Source organism: Mesitornis unicolor, unplaced genomic scaffold (assembly GCF_000695765.1).
Source record: "Mesitornis unicolor isolate BGI_N332 unplaced genomic scaffold, ASM69576v1 scaffold39844, whole genome shotgun sequence".
Taxonomy (NCBI): Eukaryota; Metazoa; Chordata; class Aves; order Mesitornithiformes; family Mesitornithidae; genus Mesitornis; species Mesitornis unicolor.
This window is the reverse complement of record NW_010182813.1, coordinates 4504-27717: the sequence shown is the minus strand read 5'-3', so window position 1 is coordinate 27717 and position 23214 is coordinate 4504. Positions and strand designations below refer to the sequence as shown.

At 38.7% G+C, this 23214-nt stretch overlaps 2 protein-coding genes across 2 annotated transcripts; one reads left to right on the top strand and one right to left on the bottom strand.

Moving 5' to 3' along the window:
* Positions 1–1105: 1105 nt before the first annotated feature.
* FUCA2 (fucosidase, alpha-L- 2, plasma) lies at positions 1106–8306 on the top strand (the record flags this gene model as incomplete). Its single annotated transcript, XM_010183907.1, has 6 exons — positions 1106–1301; positions 2875–3214; positions 3825–4035; positions 5385–5575; positions 6581–6689; positions 8143–8306. Coding segments are annotated over 6 exons (1188 nt in total), but the record flags the coding sequence as incomplete, so codon positions are not given.
* Positions 8307–9662: 1356 nt separating this feature from the next.
* On the bottom strand, positions 9663–22281 carry PEX3 (peroxisomal biogenesis factor 3; the record flags this gene model as incomplete). Its single annotated transcript, XM_010183908.1, has 11 exons — positions 9663–10095; positions 10502–10598; positions 11408–11530; positions 12354–12424; positions 13038–13194; positions 13455–13509; positions 13607–13673; positions 15004–15128; positions 16342–16385; positions 19998–20079; positions 22146–22281. Coding segments are annotated over 11 exons (1041 nt in total), but the record flags the coding sequence as incomplete, so codon positions are not given.
* Between the last annotated feature and the right edge of the window lie 933 nt (positions 22282–23214).

Below are 23214 nucleotides of genomic sequence, written 5' to 3'. Positions count from 1 at the left end.
CTCATGTTAGCAAACCATGTCACAAAGGGAGAGAAGCAAGGATTTTACATGTTTCTTTATGCAATTACCTATTTTAAACTCAGAGTTATTGTTTTTTACTAGATTCTTTCAGTAAAGAAGGCTCTCTCTTTCTTCTTTAATTTTTCCCTATTGACTGCCAGAGAATGCCAATAGGATTTTTGCTGCTTGGTTTCATTCATAAAAAAAAAATTGGTGACTTATGACCTCTGCCCCTAATGAGGACGAGAGACCTCCTTTGGACCACAGAGCGAAGCTCCAAGCCTTGCTGTGGCCTAGACCAGTTGGAATAGTGACAGTAGTGGTCACTGTGATGGGGAAGCTCAGAATAAAACCTGTCCCTGTCATTGCTAGGTGGGATGCAAAAAGAGATCATCAGCTTATTTTTCCATCTAGTCCAATAGACTGAGGTTGATGCGTGCCTTCAGGCTAGAGCCTGGGGCGGAGGTGGATCTGGAAGTGTGTGGGGTTCTTGCAGAGGCAGGTTGCTGTTGGGGGACATGCTTTCTGGTAGGGTGCCTTTGTTTCAGAGCCCCCAGAGTGCTCTCCTGCTCTGGGATCGGGGGCATCCACTCCCACACCAGATCGCTCGGCTGCGTTTGGTGTAGAGGACTCTGGGCCAGCAGAGAGGTAAAGCTGCTGGGCCACATGTTTGTGGGTTGCAGAGATGCCTGATGGCTGATGTGTGTGACTTGAGGGGAAGTCATGTTAGTCCAGGAAAAGCGCATTCCTTGTGCCACCTGAACTGCTGATGTGGACTGTCTACCTGTGCTCTCTAGGATGGTTTTGAGATTTGGGTACTGAACATGACTGCCATTTTTCTATTCTCAATGTGTGACATTGCTTGAAATGAAATCCTGGGACTTTTCCAAAGGGAAATGCTTGAAAGATGTAGAGCATGGGGAAAGAAAACAGAGAAAAGGAACCATTTAATAGTTAATACTGTTCAGAAGCAATTTTGTCTTATGGTCAGTGTCATGTACCTCCAGTGTGTGTGCTTCTCAGTGTGAATGCAAATAGGAGCTGATTATTTCAATTCTCTTTTTCTTGTCTAAAAATAGACCAGTAAACATGTTTTTTCTCTGTATTTTGTAGGTGGTACTGGCAGAAGGAAAAGAGAGCGCCTTATGTGAAATTTATGGAGGCAAATTACCCTCCTGGGTTCAGTTACGAAGATTTTGGGCCACTGCTTACAGCAGAATTCTTTGATCCTAACCAGTGGGCAGATATTCTGAAGGCTTCAGGTGCAAAATATGTTGTCTTAACTTCAAAACATCATGAAGGTAAGTGGAAGGTTTGTGAATGTTAATAATTGTTGCATTTTTGTCCACAGAATTAAAATCCGGGTGACTTTGCTGCCTGCTAAGGGAGACAGAAAGAGCCAGGCAGGCTTACTTGCCCCATCCCAGCCAAATGGAACAAACCACCCCAAAAATGTGTGTGTGTTTTCCTGACTCTTACACACACATTCTGGCCATGAAGCTCACATAGGAGGAAAAATAGATTGTGCCATTGCTCTCTTGCTGTAGGTGAGACAGCCCAAAATGATGAGGGCAGCTGAGCTTCCTGCAGTAGCCATAGTTTATTTTTTATTGTTATTGCTCAAGGAAGCACAAAAGTGAATTCTGCACTGTTTAACATATGGAGAGCTGCTGTATACAGGCAGTTAGTGAGCTGCATGGGTTTCTCCAGGGAATTTAGGAGTATGTTCCAGGAGTCAACATCAGAGTTTGAAATGTACACAGGGTGTAGCTCTTCCTGATGCAGTGCTTAGGAGCCAAAACATTGAACCAGCTCTGTAACTCTGCAGCCACCTTTTCTTTTTGGGCTGTTATTTTAAGATGATTTGCAGAGAAAAGTAAAGAAAAAGAAAGTGGTTGGAAGGAAATTTGGTAGCAAAAAAAGTGTAAAATACCAAGATGCGATATGGCAGTACATCTAGTGAATGTTGTTGGTCTTTGGGAAGATGTAGGTTCAAGACTGGCAACTCGTAACTTGTGACTTTTAATCTCAGTTCTGACACAGACACGGTCTTGACCTTGGTGATGCTCATGGCGTAATTCCCAGTGACTTCAAAAGATTCATTGAGTCTGTCCTGTAGCCTTGGGCATGGATTTTTATCTTGTTTGTCTAGTTGATGCAATTACAGGTATCCAGTTCACAAAAATATTGCAATATTTATTAGGCATTGAGTATGAAGCAGTTTGGAGGTGAGAGTGAAAATCCTCTGGCAATGGTCTAAGTCTGCAGTGCAGTAGCACTTGTAGGTGCTTGTGCTGGGTTGCTGGGTGTCTGAAACGTTAAATCCCTCCTAACATTGAAGGCTGATGTTTTAAAAGCTGTTTTGGGAGTTCTTGCACTCTGCTTGTATACATGTGGTTGATTGAGCTGTTACAAAGGTCAGGACAAATGAAAAGTGGACTTTTGCATAAGAAAAGCAAGCTTTTTATCTTCTAGTTGTTGAATGTGTATTCACAGTTCATGTTTGATACACTCAGAGTAAATGTAGATGCCTTGAAAGTTGCTGTATTTTTGGTTAATTTGATTGGGACATATGAATGGAGTGAATAATTAAGGATTAATTATTCTAAGCAGTACAGAACTGGCAAATATAAATGTATATGTTTTAAAAAAAAACCATAAAGGTATCTGGCATGGTGTTCTGATGTTACAACTACTATCGTGCACAAATTATAGGCATACTTTGTACCATTATAACAATATTATTACATATATAATTTTTATGATTTTATATTTATTTTTTGCAACACACTTGCAAACTGCTTTCCAGAAAGAGGAACTATAACTTCCCCTTTTCTTCTTCCCTTCCTTGTCCTTAATTTTTTTTTTTTTCAGGCTTTACTTTGTGGGGGTCCAAATACTCTTGGATCTGGAATGCTGTAGATGTGGGACCGAAACGAGACCTTGTGGCTGAACTAGCAACATCTGTTAGGAACAGGACTGACTTACATTTCGGGTTATATCATTCTCTGTTTGAATGGTTTAATCCTCTCTTCCTTGAGGATGCTACCAGTGCCTTTAAGACAAGAAAGTTTCCAAGCAGTAAATCATTACCAGAACTCTATGAAATTGTGACCAAGTACCAACCAGAAATAATTTGGTCTGATGGAGATGGAAATGCGCCAGATACTTACTGGAACAGCACTGGATTCTTGGCTTGGCTGTATAACGACAGGTACGCAATGATGCTGGTTTAGCTCCTTATCTGAAGTTCTGCTTGGTCTAGTTTGTCTCCTTTTCTCTATATTTTGTGGAACCTGTTAGCTCTACTTATGAAGACTTAACTAAATAGTAATTTTCCTGAAATACAGAATGTAGGTCTTCCCCAGAGCTATCAGAGTTGCTTTAGAAAAAGACTGTTTTGTATTTTTTAACCACATTTGCAATTTAATCAGTTAAGGTGGTATTGGCTCTTCTACCTAATCATATTCTTCGGTTAAGTATTGTCTGCTATAAAGACAAAAAGGATAGTAGGGTAATTTGAGAATACGGGTACGTTGTTGTCATCGCAGACCAGATATCTGGCAGTGTATGTAAAGAGCAGGCTGGTTTCTGTCAGGCTTCCTATGAAAATCTGGAGCGTGTTTCCCTAAGAAATGCTGATCTGCACCTTTTACTAGCAAAGGATGAGAATAAGATCCCTGTAATTGCACTTAATCTAATTGTAATAAATTAATAGTACAGGAGTCATCCTAAATGTTAGCTTCTGGGAGAGGGGTGTGTGGGAAATTATTACTGTGATTGCATTTTCTAGAATAAAAATCGTAATATTTCTCTGTTTCCAGTCCAGTCCGGGACACAGTTGTGACCAACGACCGCTGGGGAGTGGGCAGCATCTGTCGGCATGGTGGCTTCTACACCTGTAGTGACCGCTACAACCCCGGACGCCTCCTGCCTCACAAATGGGAGAACTGCATGACTGTTGACAAGAGGTCATGGGGCTACAGGAGGAATGCACAGCTTGATGACTACCTCACAATTGAGGACTTGGTGAAGGTACAGTGGGACAAAGGAGGTGCTTGCTACTTCTTATTCTCCCTCCTGATTACTACACTATGCAACATTTCAATTACATCTTTTTTAATGAAATATTTTAATTAAATAATCAATGAAATAATAAGTAATTTTGTTCATTTGCAGCCTAATGCTGGCAGGATGGAATATCCATGTAATTCTTACTCATGTTATAGAAATTACTAAAAGAAAAATTGTCTAGCAAAAATTCAGTCAGTTTCTTTGAGGTTATATCCCCTGTGAGTAACCAGCCAGAAACCAAACCGAATAATCGCATAGTTCTACCAAGTTTTTCTAGTAACTGCACCTCTGTGTTGATGAGACGCAAACAGTTGCAGTTTCACAGTCCTGTTTAGGAACTCCTGAGTGAAGTCTGCATCTTTTCCCTCTTCTGGCTAGAAACAGTCTATAACTTCTAATACTCTTTCTACCTTATAGTGAGACACTTCCCTTTCATCCCACTTCATTTAAAGAAAAAACCAACACAGGTATTGCAGACATAAACACTAGCAGATGCACAGAGCCTGTGTTATTCCCTTTGCTTGTCGAAGGTATCAAAAAATATTTGAAGCTCAGGAAAAGAGAATGAAAGGAAGACTTATCTTTCAGATACAACACATCTAACTGCAAAATTCAGCTAGTTAGGGGAAGATTGTTTGTTAGTGTTACTTAATCCAAATCTTAGTACCATACTAGCAAAAGATAATTTCAAATTCAAGTAACCTTTTTGCAGAGGCAAAAGGTTTTAATTCATGCAGTAGCTTGTCTCCAGCTGTCTGTTCCTCAGACTTGTGCATCTTGGTCCATGATCTCTGGAGGGCAGTGTGGATGTGAACACAGATATCTATGGACTCCAGAAGGCTTCCTAGTGTTTTACAGATGTCTCTGTAAAATAGGGAACCAAACAGAGGAAGAAGGAGTTGCTTCTCTTTGCTTCAGTAAAAATGAATTGGCATCCATTAACCTTAATCTATTCCGATGTAGAGAAATCGTCTCCTATCTGTTCTATTGGTAAAACCCTCATGAAATTCCTGCAGAAGCTGAAATGTTAAAAACTTGTAGGATCCAATTGTAATGTTGGTTCAGTCAGACTTATTGGTGCACAAATGTATTTTGGGCTGTTTTCTGCCATAAGAATTGACAGCAGAACTTTGTTTTATGGGAGCTTAAATTTTGCATTGACTATTGGGATGACCTCCAAAGTCTAAACACGCAGCAGTAACAAAACTCATTCAGTTTATTGTGCCTGGCTTCAGAAAGAACTTCAAATCCGTGATTTAATTAGTTGTAACCATATGCTGTCTGTGTGTGTGTGTTTAAAAACATTTCAGCAACTTGTAGAAACAGTGTCTTGTGGAGGAAATCTCTTGATGAATATTGGGCCCACTCATGATGGTCGCATTGCTGTGGTGTTTGAGGAGCGCCTGAGGCAGATGGGTGCCTGGCTGAGAGTCAATGGAGGAGCCATCTACGCAACGAAACCATGGAGAGCGCAGAACGACACGGTCACACCACAAGTGTGGTAAGGGTGCTGAACCAAAGTGCAGGCTGCATAAAGTAGAACAGAAACTATATAAAAAATTTAAATCCAGAAATAAAAAACTGCTGTGAAGTGTTTATCTGTACGAAGAAATATGATGCCACTGTTTAGAGAGAAAGTGGGGAAAGAAAGAAACTAGCAATCAGTCTAATATGTCCTGCATTTCTTTTTAAGGTAAAAATACAGGGGAAGATAGAAGCAATTGCTTGGTCACTAAATTCATCCGTTCTCTGGGCTCTCCTCTGCCTTTGTGCCTCACAGCTGCTCTAAGGCCTTAATGATCCATCTGAGCTTTGGTCTTGCCCTCTTCTCTGTCTCACTGGGCCATTTTACTCCTATTCCCAACAAGACTTGGCTATTTGGCTTCAGTATCAACTCCTGTTGGCTGTTTGGTAAAACCGCTTCCAAGAGCAATAAAAAATGTAACTAAACGAAGTAAGGAGGGAGGAATGTTTTGAATGTATGCCACAAGATTTCCAAGGACGTGCTGTAGATAATGTCTGCTGAAATTAATTTTTTAAAAAACTGTCTATGCAAGGTGGAAGCTTTATTGTCACACATACTTGTTATTTTATTTTTTTTTTAGTGGAATGCCTGTTTGTTTATAGCTGAGAATTACCATAGATCTTGGAATATAACCCACAATTACCTGTTAATGAATCCCCCTGCCCTGCAAGTACCTCCTTCCTACATGGCTGATCAGCAGTGAGTTATTGTGTGCTTGCTAAGGGTACTACAGATGTTTACCTCTAAATTCAGTTCTTTAATAGTCTCTATTACTTCTAGTTTGTTAGAGCATTTTTTTCAACGAACAGTCTTTATTAAAAGGTATAAATTGACTGAAAAGATGGTTGTGTATGTGAAAATGTAATTAATGCCAACTTTTCAAATCCATTTTTGCAGTGTTGAAAGCACTCTATATATAATCGCTTCAGAACATTTACAAGGAAGAACTGACATGTGTGTCTGTTCCCCATTTCCAACCAGGTATACTTTCAGCCCTAAAGAAGGCAAAGTCAACGCTATCTTCCTGAACTGGCCCGTCTCTGGGATTCTGGAACTTGGGGAGCCACAGGCTAAGCTTGGAGAAACACAGGTAAAACACATGCCCCCACACAGCCTCATTCCTCTGCCCCCCACCCCTTCCCCTTTAGAACAGCGAGGCCTTTAACATACAGTGCAAGAAATGAAGATACTCTGAAGGAAAACATCAGTGTTTATTTTAGTTTTTGGCGTCTTTGGGAGTGTATAACTCTTAGGACAGAGTATGTTGGAAGTGTTCCAGCAAAATATTTGTTTTCTTTCTGGGACCTCCTTGTCATAGTCCTCCCAGTGGGATGTTTCTTCTCCAACAACCAAAGTTAGGCTGAATTGTTGCTGGGATATGTTTTAGCTCACAAACTAAAGATCATAAAATGGGCCAGGTAGCAGGGGAAAAAACCTGCTGCCCTCCCCATTTCCTGTGTAGACTCGACTCAGCATGACCTTTCTTTATAAATAGTCATCTTCATGACTTTGGTGATGTTGCAGTTGCTGCAGTGGTGCAGTAGTTTCCAGTCAAAGCCTTGCATGGAGGGAAAGGACACAGAGGTTTTCATTGCCCAGGGATGCTCAATAATGAGTCAGTGCAACCCTGGATGTGTGTCTTGGAGCAAGTGGTGGTCCAAAGTTGAGGACACTACACTAGCAAGTAGCATAACCCAATCAAAGCAGATTTCTAGAGCAAAAGAGCTGGTGCTCAGGACTTAGAATGTCAACACTCTGCATTGAAGGTCAAGATGCACTTTGTCTTAGCTGTGTCCTGGTCTCATGCTTTGGATGCCCACTAACTGCTGAAATGCTTTAAGGGTGTTTCTTGACAGTCTCTTCTGGTCTAGTTCCATGAAAAAGCACTTACTAGTGCTAAGAGAGCTCTGCAATAAGGAAGGAAGAGTAATTTCAGAAATTATGTAGATGCATCTTGAATTTTGTAGAGGTATCTAGACTATATGTGCACAAGAGAGTAAAGTTCCTCAGGGGTAGAGACTGGTCTTCAGCTGCTCCCTTAAACTGCTCTGTTTTTTTCAGTATTTCACCAGCTGGCATAAGAGTCTCACCATCAAAAGCCATTTTTGTGTTTTTAGTGGAGCGGTTCTTCAGGTCAGCTTTGTTCTGAGGTATCTGGCAGCACTGTAAGAAATGCTGCTCATGCAAGACTACACATTCCACTGTGGGAAACAGGCATTTCAGATATAGGGGATACAAAGCTGTGTACTGTGGTACCCAAATCCCAGCCAGAATACTTCCGAAAGTGTTTATGTACCTTTTACAGACCTAAGTACTTCTCAAGACCCAGTATCACCAGCTTTATTACTTACATACCTACTTTTACAAGTATTTTTCTACCACCTTTAATTACTATTTTACCATTAATTTGGTTTTAAGTAACTGGCATTTAAGGATAATTGGATAGTAAAGTAGCTATGGAATAACATTTCTTTTGTCAGTTTTGCAATTATATGCACTTTGAAAAGGCACTGTTGTAATTATGGTGTATGTTTCTATCCCAGGTGAAGCTGGTTGGCTACAAGGAACTGCTGAAATGGGTTGCACTGGGAGAAAAGGGAATGGTGATAGCTCTACCTCCCTTAACCCCTAAGCAACTGCCCTGTCAGTGGGGCTGGACTTTACAGCTGACTGATGTAAACTGAGCCATACACTGCTGGAGCCTTGGGCAGCAGGGAATGCTGAGGTTTTGCCGTTTCTCATCAGTGGTTTCGAACTCTTACTTGCTTGACAGAGAAATGTAAATAACTTCACTTTTCTGAAAGGTCAGCTGTTATTAAAAGACAGAATGGAGTGATCCTCATGTGGAATCTAGCACTGGAGCCTTCAACCTCTGTGTACAAAAAAGCAGGCACTAGATTGTTAAAGTCATAAGAAAGAACAAAGTTAGCTCAAGCCAGCTTTCAAATGCAAAGTTAGATTTCCTGCATTAAAGGTGGTGCACAACTGCCTTCCACAAAACTGCAGTAAAAACTGTCAGTTTTATAAAAAAGAATTTTTCCAGTTGTGTGCAACAAGTGGCAGCTGGCAGTTTCAGCTGGGTACGATAACGTATCTGCAAGAGCAGTCCTGTAGGCGTTAGGAATTCATCACAAATGCATTGAGGCGATGCATTTGTACATCTTTATTTCTTATGAAAATCAACAATTTTATCTGTTCCTGCTGTTAAGACATTTTACCCAGTATTGGGATAGATGTGGGAGGGCAGGGTTTTTTTTTCTGTTTTGTATCATTTTACATAGTTAAATCTGACTCTTGTTTACAGCCATTGTGTTTACACAGTTACCAGGGTGTCTTCTGTGGCCTAAACAAAACATACTTGATTGCTATTTCTTTTAAAATAAATAAATAAAAAGGATAATCAGGAGTTGCTAAGGATCTTCAGCTTTGGCAGAGAGATGACATTTTAAGCAGAGGGTAGATTGCATCTAATGTGAAGAATTCCCAACCTTGTCACATGTCAGTGTGAAGTTTGCAAAGAGGGGGAAGTATAGGTCAACAAAAAACATGAGTTGTTTCAGTGCAGAGACCAAAGGTTTATTTTTCCTGAGTAATGTGCAAAAACTATTACTGTATAAGTTAAACTCTTGATATAATTGAAAGAATAAATTTAAGTGGTAGGCCAAGTGAAGTTACTGCCTTTCCTGCTAGTAATGTTAATACACACACAAGTTTTACATTAAAATTTTTTATTACAATACAGACGATGAATACAAATTAAGATAAAATATTTACAAGTTAACGTGTACAGTGTAGCTGTTTGAACAGCATAATAAGAGAACTTCTAAAAATCCACATTCCTCTAGTATTTAGTAACAGAGAGCACCCCCCAGCTTGTTCAAGAGGAATGTGCATCCGTTAGCAAAGGCTTTCTGAAGAATGAGAAACTTTGGAGTAACATTTGTAAAAGTAAGGGAAAAATAAGTTTTCCTTTATGAAAAGAAAAATGTGGAGAAGAAAAGACAAGCCTTACTTCATTCTGCTGCTCTGTGCTATCACTGTCAGATCACAGATCACTATCATTAGTGTTTTCAAAACTCATACACCCCAGGTAAACTAGTGGGTTTTTTAGTAACTTCTTGTAATACTGCCACCTTTCAGATGCAATAAAAATAATCAAATTAATTACATAGAGCTTAACCTCTTTTTAAATAGAAAACTCTTTACATACAATGATTCTTTCCACAAGAATATTTTTAATGGGTGTTTGAAACAGAATTCTATTAGAACAAATATGAGCTTACTCCCACTTTTTCAGAATATTCTTTCTGCTGGTCTACCACTCCTACACCATTATAAAATTAACTCAAGTCTCATCAGTAGTCATAAGGGGTTTGTTATAAATACATCATCTATTCCTGTAAGCGTGCAGTTCATTTCTCTAGTTGCTGAGGGGTACTAAAAGCTTCATAAACATTAGCAGCAAAATCTTTCACTTGTTCCATCATCAACAGGTCCTGAAAGAAAGGTAAAGAATAAACTTGCTTAATGAAACACACCCACCACTATTCTGGGTTTGCTGCAGTACATAATTCATGATGAGAAAAGCACCTGGTACTCCCACAGAGATGTAACTCAAATTTCTCGCTTTAGAAAGGTTTATGGGCAGTACTGCAAGTGGAGCCAAGTCAAAGAGACCTTTCTGTGCTTCTGCACAGTTAAGCAGAGGGAAGAACCTCTAGAAAATGAGTCTATGTTTTAAAGATACAGGCTTACAAAAAGTTTTAAGTTATGCCAATTGTTTCTACTTTTATTTTAAAAGCCACAGAAATGGAACAGAATTAAATATGTTATTAAAACTGAATATACAACATTCACTTCAAAATTTTACTTGAGAGATTTTTAAATAAACAAGATTCTTACCTGAACAAAGTGACTGGGAGTTTCACTGCATACTGAATGGATCTGTCCATTTATTATTGGAATTATCTTGGCTAAAGGAAGACTGACACTTGAAAGACTAGAAAAGAACAACAAATATTGACCTAGACCTGTTTTGACATAAGTAATGCCACTAAATTGGGATTATTACAATTTCAAGTAACTACTACTCAAAAGTGTGAGTTGACACACTGCAAACTAAAATGTACAGATGACTTTTCCCCTATCAAGTCTTTTATTTAACGTAGAGAAGTGCCAAAGCAAATCTCTGTTGGTGTTCCCATTACACACAGCTTCACACTTTTTTCTCATGCAAGAGAAACACGGTTTAGCAGAGTCTTTGCAGGGGTGTGTATGCAGACAGCTGTTAGAAGTGCCAGTCTATGATCTTGTGCTATTTTAAATTCTAAACCAGGCTTAGGACAGGCAGCCAAACTACAGCCTTTGGGCTATGTTTTTAAGTGATGTAAATAGTATGTTTTTATCTAAAACCATTACTCTTTGAGAGCCATCAGTTATTAAAGTAAACATACATAAAACCAGTTATTATTCAAGTCTTTAGTATTTTAAGGATCAAATTTCAAGGATCTGAACTCAGCTTTTGGATTTTTAACACTCTCACTGCACTGTTTAAAACCAAAGTTAACTTCATAATTAAAGCTGTTTTTAATCAGTCTTCTAGGAAGACGCAGATATGAATGTTAATATCTTTTACATCTGCAAGTAACGGTGGGAAAGATACCCCATGTGAGTTCTAGCAGCTCTCATGGGTCATCCTTTCCAGCACCAGGACTTCAAATAGGCAGGAAAATCAATAGCCTTTTTTGGCATTTGCTATGAACCCAAAGCATCATTCACGTGAGAACCACAACAAAAGAAAACATGTACCTATTTACTGAGCCTTGCTGAGAGAGGTCCTGTTCAGTAGGTCTAAAAAACTCAGCCATGTTGTCCAGCAGTCGACTGAATCCTCTATTTAAACAGGTGCTCAAAACTGTAGTGAAGTCTGGACTGAGAAAAAGAAGAAAAAAAAAATGATTCCTAGGATTTATTTTTTCAAACTAAAAAATGCTGCAAGTATTCAGTGCTGCAGATGTCCCTTCCATACAGGAAGATGTATGACTCGGACATCACTACAGCCACCTCAAGAAAGACGGCTCCCCAGTAACTCCACAGCAAACCGGTCAACTACCTACACTCTACACAAAGGTTACCAAAAAGCAGATAAATCTAAAACATTCCTCACTTCTCTATTTCTTACTAAGAAACAACATAGAAGGGAATTAACCCTTTAAATGCTCCAGATCTCTAGCAGCTAAATTATAAGAATATTTTGGCATTTGTCTCAATTCACTCATATTCAATGTTTGTTACAGAAGCCTCACTTCAGTAGCTCTCTGCTGAAAGGATGCATACAACCACTCTCAAAACCATGCACTAAAAATAAATTCTGATAAGCTAGAACTGGTGTTAATTTTACCAAAGCCAGTAAATCCAATAAAACTACTCTCAATTTACCCTGGCTTAGCAGAAGAGAAGTACTCCTCTGTTCCTGCATCATTACAGAAAAGGTGAGGAAGAGATAAAGGGGTCTGACTGGGTGGAACATCCTGCTCATCTTTTTAAGGTAGAATTCTTTCTTATAAGTGAGTTTCAGAGCTCTCAAATTTTGAAAATCCGAGCCTACAACTAGTAAATATAAAAAAGCCTTAATGCAGCAGAGCGGTCACATTTTCCAAATGAAAGTTGACAGCTTTTTACATGAAAGCAATGTCTTACGTAAACAGTAGCTGTGAGGAAGTGTTTCATATGAATACAGGACATTTCTCTATACCTTTCTAGCATATCTCTAGTTTCGTTAAGTAACTTAATTGTAGCAATGTCTCTTTCTGTGAGTCCGCAGGCCTAGAAAAAGCAAAGACAGACACTATTTAGTTAGAAATCTATTGGCAGCAGTAAGAATAACAGCAGAAGTAGAGTTTTGTACCATGGAATTAAGTCAAGATGTGCAAGTCAAATCTCTTTAAAAGACAAGACTTACTGTCGTAAATCGGGTTCTTTGTAATTTGTGTTCAAATTTTCCTTTTAAATGGTCACTGTAGGATGTTTTTTTTTTACTAAAAACAGTATTAGCAGAAAACACCAGACTAATTGAGCAAAGTATTTTTTCTACTTCTGACCTCCCAAAGCTGAAATAAACCCTGCACATCAGCTTAAGTTAAAGGGATAGGCGCATGCAGTCACACACTGAAGCCTAAGTTTCTTCTTTATACTAGTATAATGATACCAAGTTAAGAATGAGTTTTCTCCAGCCTGTGGTGTGGGTGGAGACAAACACCTCTAACTTCCTAAATTTTCTAATGTTACAATTTGATTTATAGAGGAAGAGGCATCGCCATTTATTAAAAGATACAGATGCTATGGTACAAGTAGGAGACTGTTAAGCACCCTTCCCTCCCCAAAACAAACAAACAAAAAATGCAGAATAAAAAAAGGTGAAAGAAATTGAAACAAGTACCTGGGTAGCCAAGGGGTTTTCTTCATCTGGCATCAGATAATGGCATAAGGGAGAGTAAGATGCAATCTGTTCTGAATCTTTATTTTCCACTACTTTCCTGATATCCTTAAGTTTCTGTTCCAGCTCCAGAAGAGACAGGGTGTGCTTCAGGGAAATACTGGAAAGGAAGAAGACTGCAGTGTTAATTGCAAAATTAATAACGACACTTTGTTCTCCTACTGATAACGTGTTCACAAATAACAGGATCCCAGTCTGCTATACTGGGTTGCACTGGCAGACATAGCCTGCTATAATTAAAAAAGCTGTTTTGGAAAAAGCCAGTACACCTTTATTATTATTCTAATAAAACACATTGTTTTGGGAACAGTAATCACAATAAAACCTAAAAGCTAACCACAGAGAAATACAGGCTCTTACCTTCCAAAAACTTTATGGACAGCTTGTTTAACAATAGTGATTAACTCGGTCAGTCCTAGGAGGAGGAAAGTGACAATTATTCTAATGATTTGCTCAAGTCTAGAAAGAAGTAGAATTTTCTAAGTGTAGTTAGCTCATAGTAAGCGCCATACCATCTCCTAAAAGGTGCTGGATACTCGATAAGTATTGCTGCTGGACGTCAGGAGGAGCTAGTGGTGTCTGTGGGTGGGGGAAAAAAACAACAGCTCTGTGACACATCAACAGTAGAAAACAAGGCAAAAATAATTTCAAACCATTTGTGGCCAATTTCCTTAACCTTGGTGATACCCTGCAGCAGATGGATCCCCCCACATTCTCAAACAGCTCTGCAGCTTCTGACTCTTCCTGCCATCAACCCGTGGATCTCTCCTAAGTCCTCTGGCATTCTTCTCTGCAGTACTACACAGATCTCTCCTCCATCTTCAGAAAGAAATCTTTCCCTTTTCATCCATATATAGGAAAGTCTCTTAAACTGCACTGCAGGTGAAACTAGACCCTCCACCACCCCAAAATTAAACATAGTGGAATAAGATACTTAAGCTCAACCCTAACAAAAGCCTAATAGAAAAACAGCTTTCAGGAACTGAGGCAGGATCCCAGTTTGCTCCAGTGAAGTGCCTCCGAGTTGGCCCTGTCAACTCACTTCTCTACTGGAAAAATAACAGAAAGGAAACCCATTTCTAGTCCAAACTCATCTTGCCCTTTTAAAAATGCTTCTTCAGGATTTACAAAATGAAGCACGACCTCTATCAACCCTGGCCTCCCTAATGAAAGCTTTTCTCAGACCTGCCTTGATGTGCTGTTCCTTAACTCCCAGCAGGAGCTATCAAAGAGGGGCACATGACAACTAATCCAAGTTTGTATCCATTATTTTTAGATGAGCAGTCCAAGAATTTGCAGATCTTAATCACTACAATGTGTACTTGCTTAGCGTGGGACTGATCTATTTTTATTGAGCGGTGATAGATATATCTGAACAAAAACCAAGTCTCCAACCTTGCTTGGCTCCAGTGATAGACATTTAAAGTAAGTGGCCTTTTGAACAAAATAGTCAAAATTTCAAGGACAACATTTTTCTTCTTTAATCCTATAAAAATTTAACTGGGGGAATTAACGTATGTGCTAGGAATACCTAAGTATATGTATCTTGGATCACTCACACAGTGTTACTATTTCACAAAAAAAATTAAGCAAATACATTACTTAATGTTGGAGTTTTGATATGAAGTAATTGTCTTTAAACAATACAGATTCAGACAAAAGGTATATCTTCAATATTGCTAGTATTTTGTTAAGCAACAGTATCACCAAAGTATCCCAAATTTAGAGGCTATTAAAACACATTAATACATCTTACTTCCAATAATGCTTCCACATCTCCCACTCTTACAAGAGCTCTTGGTTTCATTCTAATACGGCGTAAGCCATGCCCTTTTTCCCTCTCAGTAAACAATCCTGGAACTTCCAAGAAAGTGGAAGCTCTCCCTTTGAAACAAACCAAGAAACTTACTGTGCCGTTTTTGCAGAGAGCAGCATTATCTAGGTAGATGTAACCGCCAATAATATTTAACTGGACTCGCAAAAGAACTACTAGCATACAGGTACTATATACAGCTACAATGCTTCTTGTGAAACCTTGAAAAGAGACAACAAAATCACTTCAAATTCAAAGAAATAAGGGTGAGTCAAGGAGGGAGAGTGCTCTCCAAGACTCAAGAAGCGCTGATGATTTTTAAATACACAGTTACATTTCTCGCACTGGTTGTCATAACACACATTTTCACAACACATACCCAAGATGGTCATGAATCTAATATGTGCTGGAGCTACATCTAAAGTGTCCCATTTAAAGTTCTATATTAATATAATTTTGCATGTTACACAAGTAATTTTTGAAAAAAAAAATAAATTATACAAGTTGCCCCAGAAGGAAAACAGATGAACTGTCATATCATCTTTCTTCATTAGGCCAGGAAACACACCCAGTATGTTAGTCCTCATCGTGCAATTAAGTCCCAGAAGGCATAATATCAACTTGGGGAAAAAGAAGCTACCTAAGGCAGGAGCAGCTAATATCTAAAGAAAGAAAATGAAAATGAGCATCAGCTACCTGTCACTAGGGAACAGAGGATGTGCAGAAGAATTTACATTAATAAATACAGACGAATGCTGAGTAGCAAGGACCCAGGAAGAAAGGAGCTGGATCAAAAGTAGGACCTGTATAGGTGTTGTGAAAAGGAGAAAAAGAAAACAAAAGGAAGGAAAGACAAAACCTGGGAGGTGGTAGGGATAACAAATGGTACCAAGGAACCAGGAGGAGTTAAAAAAGCTCAGTATCATTCACTACATAATGATCTGACTTCACTGTTCTTTCCCTTCCACTGCTTCCATCAGCCAATAAATGATGAACCGAAGGGTTCATAACCACTGCTATGGTGGTTATCTTCAACAGGCTCGAGAAAAGTGCTGGCCATGTGTGGGCTGGCCTACATTTCTGACTGATGTTTTCTGTTAGGTTCAGCACAGAACTTTCTGAAAAAAAACCTAATTTGTCTGTGATGGCACAGAAAGTTCTCACAGAGTTTTCTGGAGCAGGGTAACATAAAAGCCAATAAAATGCTTTGCCTTCATCTCTGAGCTTCTAACTTCCCTTGGGGCTATGAAAAATTCCTTCACGAGGAGCTTTCGGGAGGAGGGCCAAAGAGGACGTTTGCCACGTAGTGTCTTACACTACCTTCATAGCCACTGAAAAATCAACCCAGTGTAAAGTGTGCATTTTAAAAGGTGTGAAAGACATTTTAAATTTTTCCTAAATATTATGCAGATGAAATATTTTATATCCACTTACTTATTATCTTTAAATCCTCCCATATTTCTAACTTGTTTGCTGGCCTGTGGGAAAAATAAATGGAAACATTAAACATTAAAAGGTATTTTTCGTGGAAATGAATAAATATGTTACATGAAATAGCAGTGCTCTAAGGCAGGCTCATTTAGGTACTATAATTATCCAGATCAGATTCATGTCTACATTGATCTGTCTCATTCGAGAAAGCAGTATATAAACAATACAGTATGAAGTCACAGAAAAGATATTCACACTTTAATGTATAAATGTAGTATTCAGTAATGTCAATCGTACATTTATATTACCAATTTTGAGTTACCATGCTAAGCAGTCAGGGAAAGCCCACAGATAGTACAACGTAGTCTTTTCTGGGGCCTTGATCCGGTACTACTTAATGCAGACCTCAGTTCAGTGGAGCTTCCTGTATCCAGCTGTGCATAACAAGCGCAGGATCAGAATTTCTAGATCCTCCTTTCTTGCAAGATTTACCATTGCCTGACCTAGTTTTAAAGTTCAGATTTTATAATAAAAAACCAAAGAGATAACGACAATTTGTGAAAGCCTTGCGCCATCCACACAAATACAAGTCAATCTTTCTTATTTAGTTGAGGCGTTTACTCTTTTGACCTGAACAACTTCTAAAATGGTTCACCTGAAATGCCTAAGTTACATTGCAGGTTTATAACTACTATCCAGAGGTAATGACAGCAATACAGCAGCAGTGGTGGAGATAAGTACAAGCTAACCATCCAAAAAGTTTCATCAGCCACTCTTGCCTGTTAAGCACTGTCAGGAAGGAACGACTACTGTGTATCTATCATAGAAGAAACATTGTGACAGTCACTTAGAGAAACGGTTGGTTAATCCTTAGGATCAGAATTAACACTTAATATTTAGGGAAAATAGTTCAGATTAACCTACACTTTGCAGTAACCAGGTCTGTAAAAAATAGTACACTTTTCACTAGAAATCATCTTTCATTCCAGGCACAACATGTGCACTTTGGCATTAATTTGACCACTGTTATCACTTACATCAACAATGAATTTTTAAGCTCACTGCTATCAAATAATGCAGGTGATCTGATATAATAAATTATCAAGTCTACAACTCCAAAAAGTGAAGAGACAGATTAAAGAAAGGATAGCTGGAAGAGATACAAGGATCCATGGCAGATACAGAAACAGTTTACACACTTCTCTTTTTGCAAGCTAAATCAACAGTTTTAAAAGCTATTCTAAAGCAAAACAAAGGAAAGACTGTTAAAAAAATACAGCAATATTTCTATAGATAACACATGTAACGGGACTCAAAAGCACATTTGTTACTTATCAGCGGCAAGTTTTCCATGCCAACAGATGAGAGAAAGAGAAGCCAATACATCAATGTCAGCCAACTTCGTTTCCACCTGTTACGTCAAAACATTTCCTAGAGCTCATGCTTACAAAGCTCCTCCTCACAGCACAAGGCAACAGCCAGGTAACAGTTTAAGTCTGCAAGTGTTAACCCTAACAGTGAAAATGGATTTTCCAATCTTCATCTGCTGCAATTTACTAAGACTCAGCTGCGACTCAAAACTTAACTTTCCTTTCACATTTATTTGTTTGGAAAACCACTACATGCTACAGAAGCAAAAAGCAATGCAAACAAACAAAACAAGAGATTTGGAATAAAGCCAAGTGCTGAATAGGTGGGAGATACACAGCATCTGCAAGGCTCCAGCAGCAGGTACCTCACCTCATCTCATTCAGTCACACTGCTTTGAAAAGAGGAGGACAGACCGAGCAAGAACATCTGTGGTCTTGTGGGCCCTTTAAAAAAGTTGTTCTGGAAGACTGAAGAAGACTTCAGCCTGTTATACCACCAACCTACCATTACTGGCCACCCCAAATTGCTATAAAAATGTAAAAAGGTTTTGAATTTTAAGGAAGTGAAGGGATTTTAAGCTAAAGAAGTTTAACTAGGCCATAACAGGTTCCATAACATATGATTTAATATGTTATGGATCTATGTTATCATAACAGATTATGTGAGACATTATATCCTGTATTCAGGGACATTAAGAAAGGTAAACCTCCACATCGACTCTTTTGTCTATTCAACAACAGCACTCAAAGATTCACCTTCTCCAATCAAAGAGGAAAGAAAACAAATCTGTGCCTCCATGCGTAGCACAAGAATGCAGAGCTTCTTCAAAGACCAACTTGATGATCTGTGCCTTCCCAACCCTTCATCTTTTCAGTTCAAAAAGTTCAAGCACCTAGTTAAAACTTCCTCAGTGTAAGTCAAAAAAGGAAGCATTAAGACACAAACTCCACTCTAAGATATAATCTGAATTAAAATCCATGCTCACAGGATATTGCATGTAACCAGTATTTTTAAAACAGTTTGTTTTCAGAAATGCATAACAATAATATAAATCTCATCTCCATTTTCACTGGGATTAGTGGAATTCAGAAGTGTGACACCATACCCATAAACTGTTTCGACCAGTCAAACAAATTAAAGAGACCGGATATATTTTGATAAAAGAATGCATGCTACAGAGAACAAACTAAGGCATTCTATGTCTTTACTATTGAACAAAGGATTACAGGCCTTTCTGGACTATTTTGCTGTACAGTCCAGAAGACAAATCTGGTGATCCACAAGATCTCTTGTCCATTCAGGTTAATTTTATTATAAATATATTAAATATTCCATTAAAATTAACTTTTCTTAATTACTTCTTGTTTGGGGTAAATAATGCTCAATTACAGTTGCAAATTCACAGATAATCTATTCTAAAAAAACATTTTTCAGGCTACAATTCCCACTTTAAATATCACATTCTGTTGTCTTGTGGGAGGTTTTTTTGACTGAAAAAAGACAATGACTGGATAGGAAATCTATTAAATGCTGGACAGCTGAAGTTATAGCTGTATAAATAAGGTAGTGGGAGGTAAACTAGAAAGGCAGTCTAGAGTGAGTCAGAAACCCTGTGTCAACAGCCTACATAACACTTTTACTCTGTGCTGAATGCCAAGCAGCTTACTCTGCTTTTAAGGTATGCTATTAGGCACTTTATGCATTTCAAAAGATGCTATTTGTTCCTGCAGTTAAAAGGAAAGCAAAGGTGTTTTCTGACAGGGAAGTGTTCCTCTTAATGTATGACATGCCCCTATTTGTTCCACTTCAAAAAAAGAAAGAAAAAAAATACTTCTCATAGCTTACATCCATTTGCAATCTCATCTTGACTACTTTCCACTCCTATTCATGTCTGACCTTGATAAGATTTCGTAAACATTTTACAAACACAACATCAACAACTCAGTCAAGACACTGTCCTGTTTAAAAGAGGACTGGATCATCTAAGTACTTTTATCTGCCTTTTATCAAGCACTTCAACCAGAACCATGGCTCTCACTGCAGCAGCTTAAAGGAACTATTATTTCTTCTAATGTTTGGAAAATGCCAGCCATACCTATCAAAATGCATCTAACATGACACAAAATATTTGTGTAGTGATTTCAAAATACTTAGAGACTAGTGACTCAGTAAGACACAGAACCAAAATCTCGTATCCTTTCTACATTACAAATACGTAATTTTGAAAAAAACCCTTATCGTGTGATCAAAATAAGTGACCTTTAACACAGCTGACAAAACAGTCTTACCTGTTTTTAAGAAGAGATGTGAGACTCTCAGAATTTAATTGATGCATTAAGGCATCCCTCAATGTTGGAAGCATTGACAGCACTGTTATTAAAAGTAAAAAAAGAGAAAAAATATAGTCAAGACCAAAAAAATTGTCATAAACTGATCCCCAGCTCTCATTCAATAGCTGCTATACATGGTAAATCCCATTGCTCAACAGGCAAAGCTGAGAGGACGAACCCAGTACGAAACCCTGGGAGTACAATTATTGGGGTGCCTCTTATGAGCCTGGGCACAATGCTGCCCTTACGTGGCCGCTTGTCTTTGGTGGCTCCAGCTGCAGATGTGCACTCATGTCCTGCAATATACGCGTCTACAACTTCCCAGAAGAAAATCTGGTGAATATCCACACTGTTCCATTTCTTCAATTGAGAAGGAAAAGATACGAATTGTTTTTTATTCCAACAAGAGAACCAGAGAAAGGTGTATTTAAAAACAAACAAAAAAAGCTGGTGGGATAAAATCCTTTACTTTGAGAATAGTCTGCTGTTATATGATGGGAACAGGAAAGGGAAAACACGCATGCACAAAACATCATAAATACTAAGAACAAAATAAGAAAAGTCTTGACAAGAACACGGGCTGCCAGGCAGAAGGTACTTCATAAGGCAAAGGGCAAAGAAAAACTTAGTCCTTGCAGTAAAATCAATCCTAGCACTACAAAATGGCAAAGACGAAAATGAACTGCCAGGGTACTTCATGTCAGGGTAAAGACAGTGCACAGAAAGCATTTGCAGCCACCGAAGAAGCCATTACAAATTTCAACAGGAGAAGAAAATGCGGCCCAATTTGTTTCACAGAAATAGTTTTGAATAGCCTGTATTTGTAAGAATGACAAAGATTTTGTTAATCTCTACCCTACCCTTTCCTCTCCAAAAATCCAAGGACCAGTGCTGTAATATAAACACTGTCATTTTTCGTTCCCAAGCTCATCAGGTACCTTTTAACTGTTCAAATGCAGGGAACTAATGGGCTGACGTACTTCTTATTTGTCAATAAAAATTACCCACCAAGCTCTCTGTGTAGCTGTGTTATTACCATAGAATAATTTAGGATGGAAAAGACCATTAAGATCGAGTCCAACCTTTAGCCAAGCACTGCCAACTCCACCACTAAACCATGTCCCTAAGTGCCACATCTACACGCTTTTTAAATACCTCCAGGGATGGTGACTTCCACTTCCCTGGGCCGCCTGTTCCAGTGCTCGACAACCTTTTCCGGCGAAAATATTTTTCCTAAGATTCAATCTAAAACTCCCCTGGTGCAACTTGAGGCCATTTCCTACTGTAAGTTCAGTACTGTTTGAATCTGGGTGCTGTTGTACACGTCAATACCACATGCAGTTTAGGACAATACACAGAGAGCCTTGAAGTGGCAAAAATTGTAACCTGCACGTACATCTGTGTATGTCCTGGTTTACTGAGACAGAATTTGAGAATCAGTTTTCTGTTGAGGAAAACTGTGATTCTGTAAGGGCTGCAACACTCTATTTCAGGGGACTTTCAGTAAGACTTTGTTAGTTTTCAGCTAATACTGGTATGGGATGCTCAGGGTCCTCAGCAGCCTCCAGACAACCAGGAGAACAGGCCCGGGGAAGCGGAAACCCTTGGGGATGGCACTTCCTCCTTCTTCCCTCTTTCTTCCACGGCTGACATCTTAAGAGGGACTTGTCTACCGTTCTACCCCTGAGGCCTACTCCCCCACAATACTGGTTGAGTATAACTCTGTGTATTTTATATGAACACTGTTATTAATATTAGGTTTATTATTATTATTATTTTATTAAATATATTTCTATTTCAACCCTTTCCTTTTCCCTCACCTCCCTGGGTGAGGGGGAGTCATCAGGTGACAGAGCAACTGTATAAATCACGACAGTGTGCATTATAGATGGATGTAGTCAAACCAAGGGTGAAGATGAAATACCTTCAATCCTCTGTTCTTCATACTCCGTTTTTATAATGCAAAACGACTCTATTTCACACTAGTATTTAACTGAGATTTTGAATTCCCCTACATTTCTTATTCTTCTTCCATCCTCTCAGTAGGTAGCATAAATCCTCAAATATTTTCACCTATCAAAACCAGTAGCTATTTCCTTATCTTACCTGTCATATTGCACGTCCTCTGATTACTTTCAAAATGATACTGCCTTCGCGCCTGGGCGATGTATTCAGCTGCCTCTCGTTCTTGAATTTCTCGGATTTTCTTCTGCCCATATTTTCCCAGTAAATAGACTCCTAAAAAGAGATTTTCATATTACAAGCTGCTTTAAAAATGTGAAGTAGGCATCTTTCTTTGATTTTAAACCATAACGGTGCACAGCGTTTTTCTGGGGATACGTGGGTGCTGAGTATTTTAATACCGATTGACAAACTAATACTCAGCAATAATATTTTTTTAAATTAATTAAAATATCAAGAGTAATGGCTTGAATCAGTATAAGAAACTTTCCTTATAAGAACGTTCCTGAGAAGAGGTATCTTGCCTTTCAAAGAAGACATTTTTGGTACTACTTGCAATGTGAACAATTAGTACTAAAAAGACTGAAGCAAATACTGGGAAGAGAAAGAATGTAGGGTAACAACAAAGAATAGAGAAAAGAAACTGAAATGCACAGGTCTTGAAACATTTTAGCTGCAGCAGGGCTTGACTGTTGCCCTCTTATTTCTTACCATGCTTAGTTCCTACTCTCCAGTCTCAGATTCTCCTACCCTTGAGGATCTGATCATCCTTCATCACCCTGACTACGAATTTCCACTTCCACAAAGACTCACCAAGAACTTTTGCTCTACATTTCCTCCTCTCCCAATTTTCGAATGATTTTATCCCACCACACTTCTCACATTACCTTCACACTATTCATTCGGACAAATTACTGTCTTTGTTTGTTTTTTCTCCTCAAAATAAATCCTCTACCTCTAGGTCTTGTGGCAGAAAAGTTGCAAGTATCAAAAGACTCTTCCTAAACATACATAGGACACAGGCAGACAGGCAAACAATTGAAGAAGACTCCTGTGCATGCCCTTGAGTGATATGCTGGTGCAGCACCTTTACAATTAAGATTGAGATAGGTAATTGCTTAATACTCAATCGTTAAAGCGGTGAGATTACTCTGTACTAAGAACTGTTGTGCCTCATGAAGCTCCCAAGCTGCATTAGCAGTTATCCAGGTTT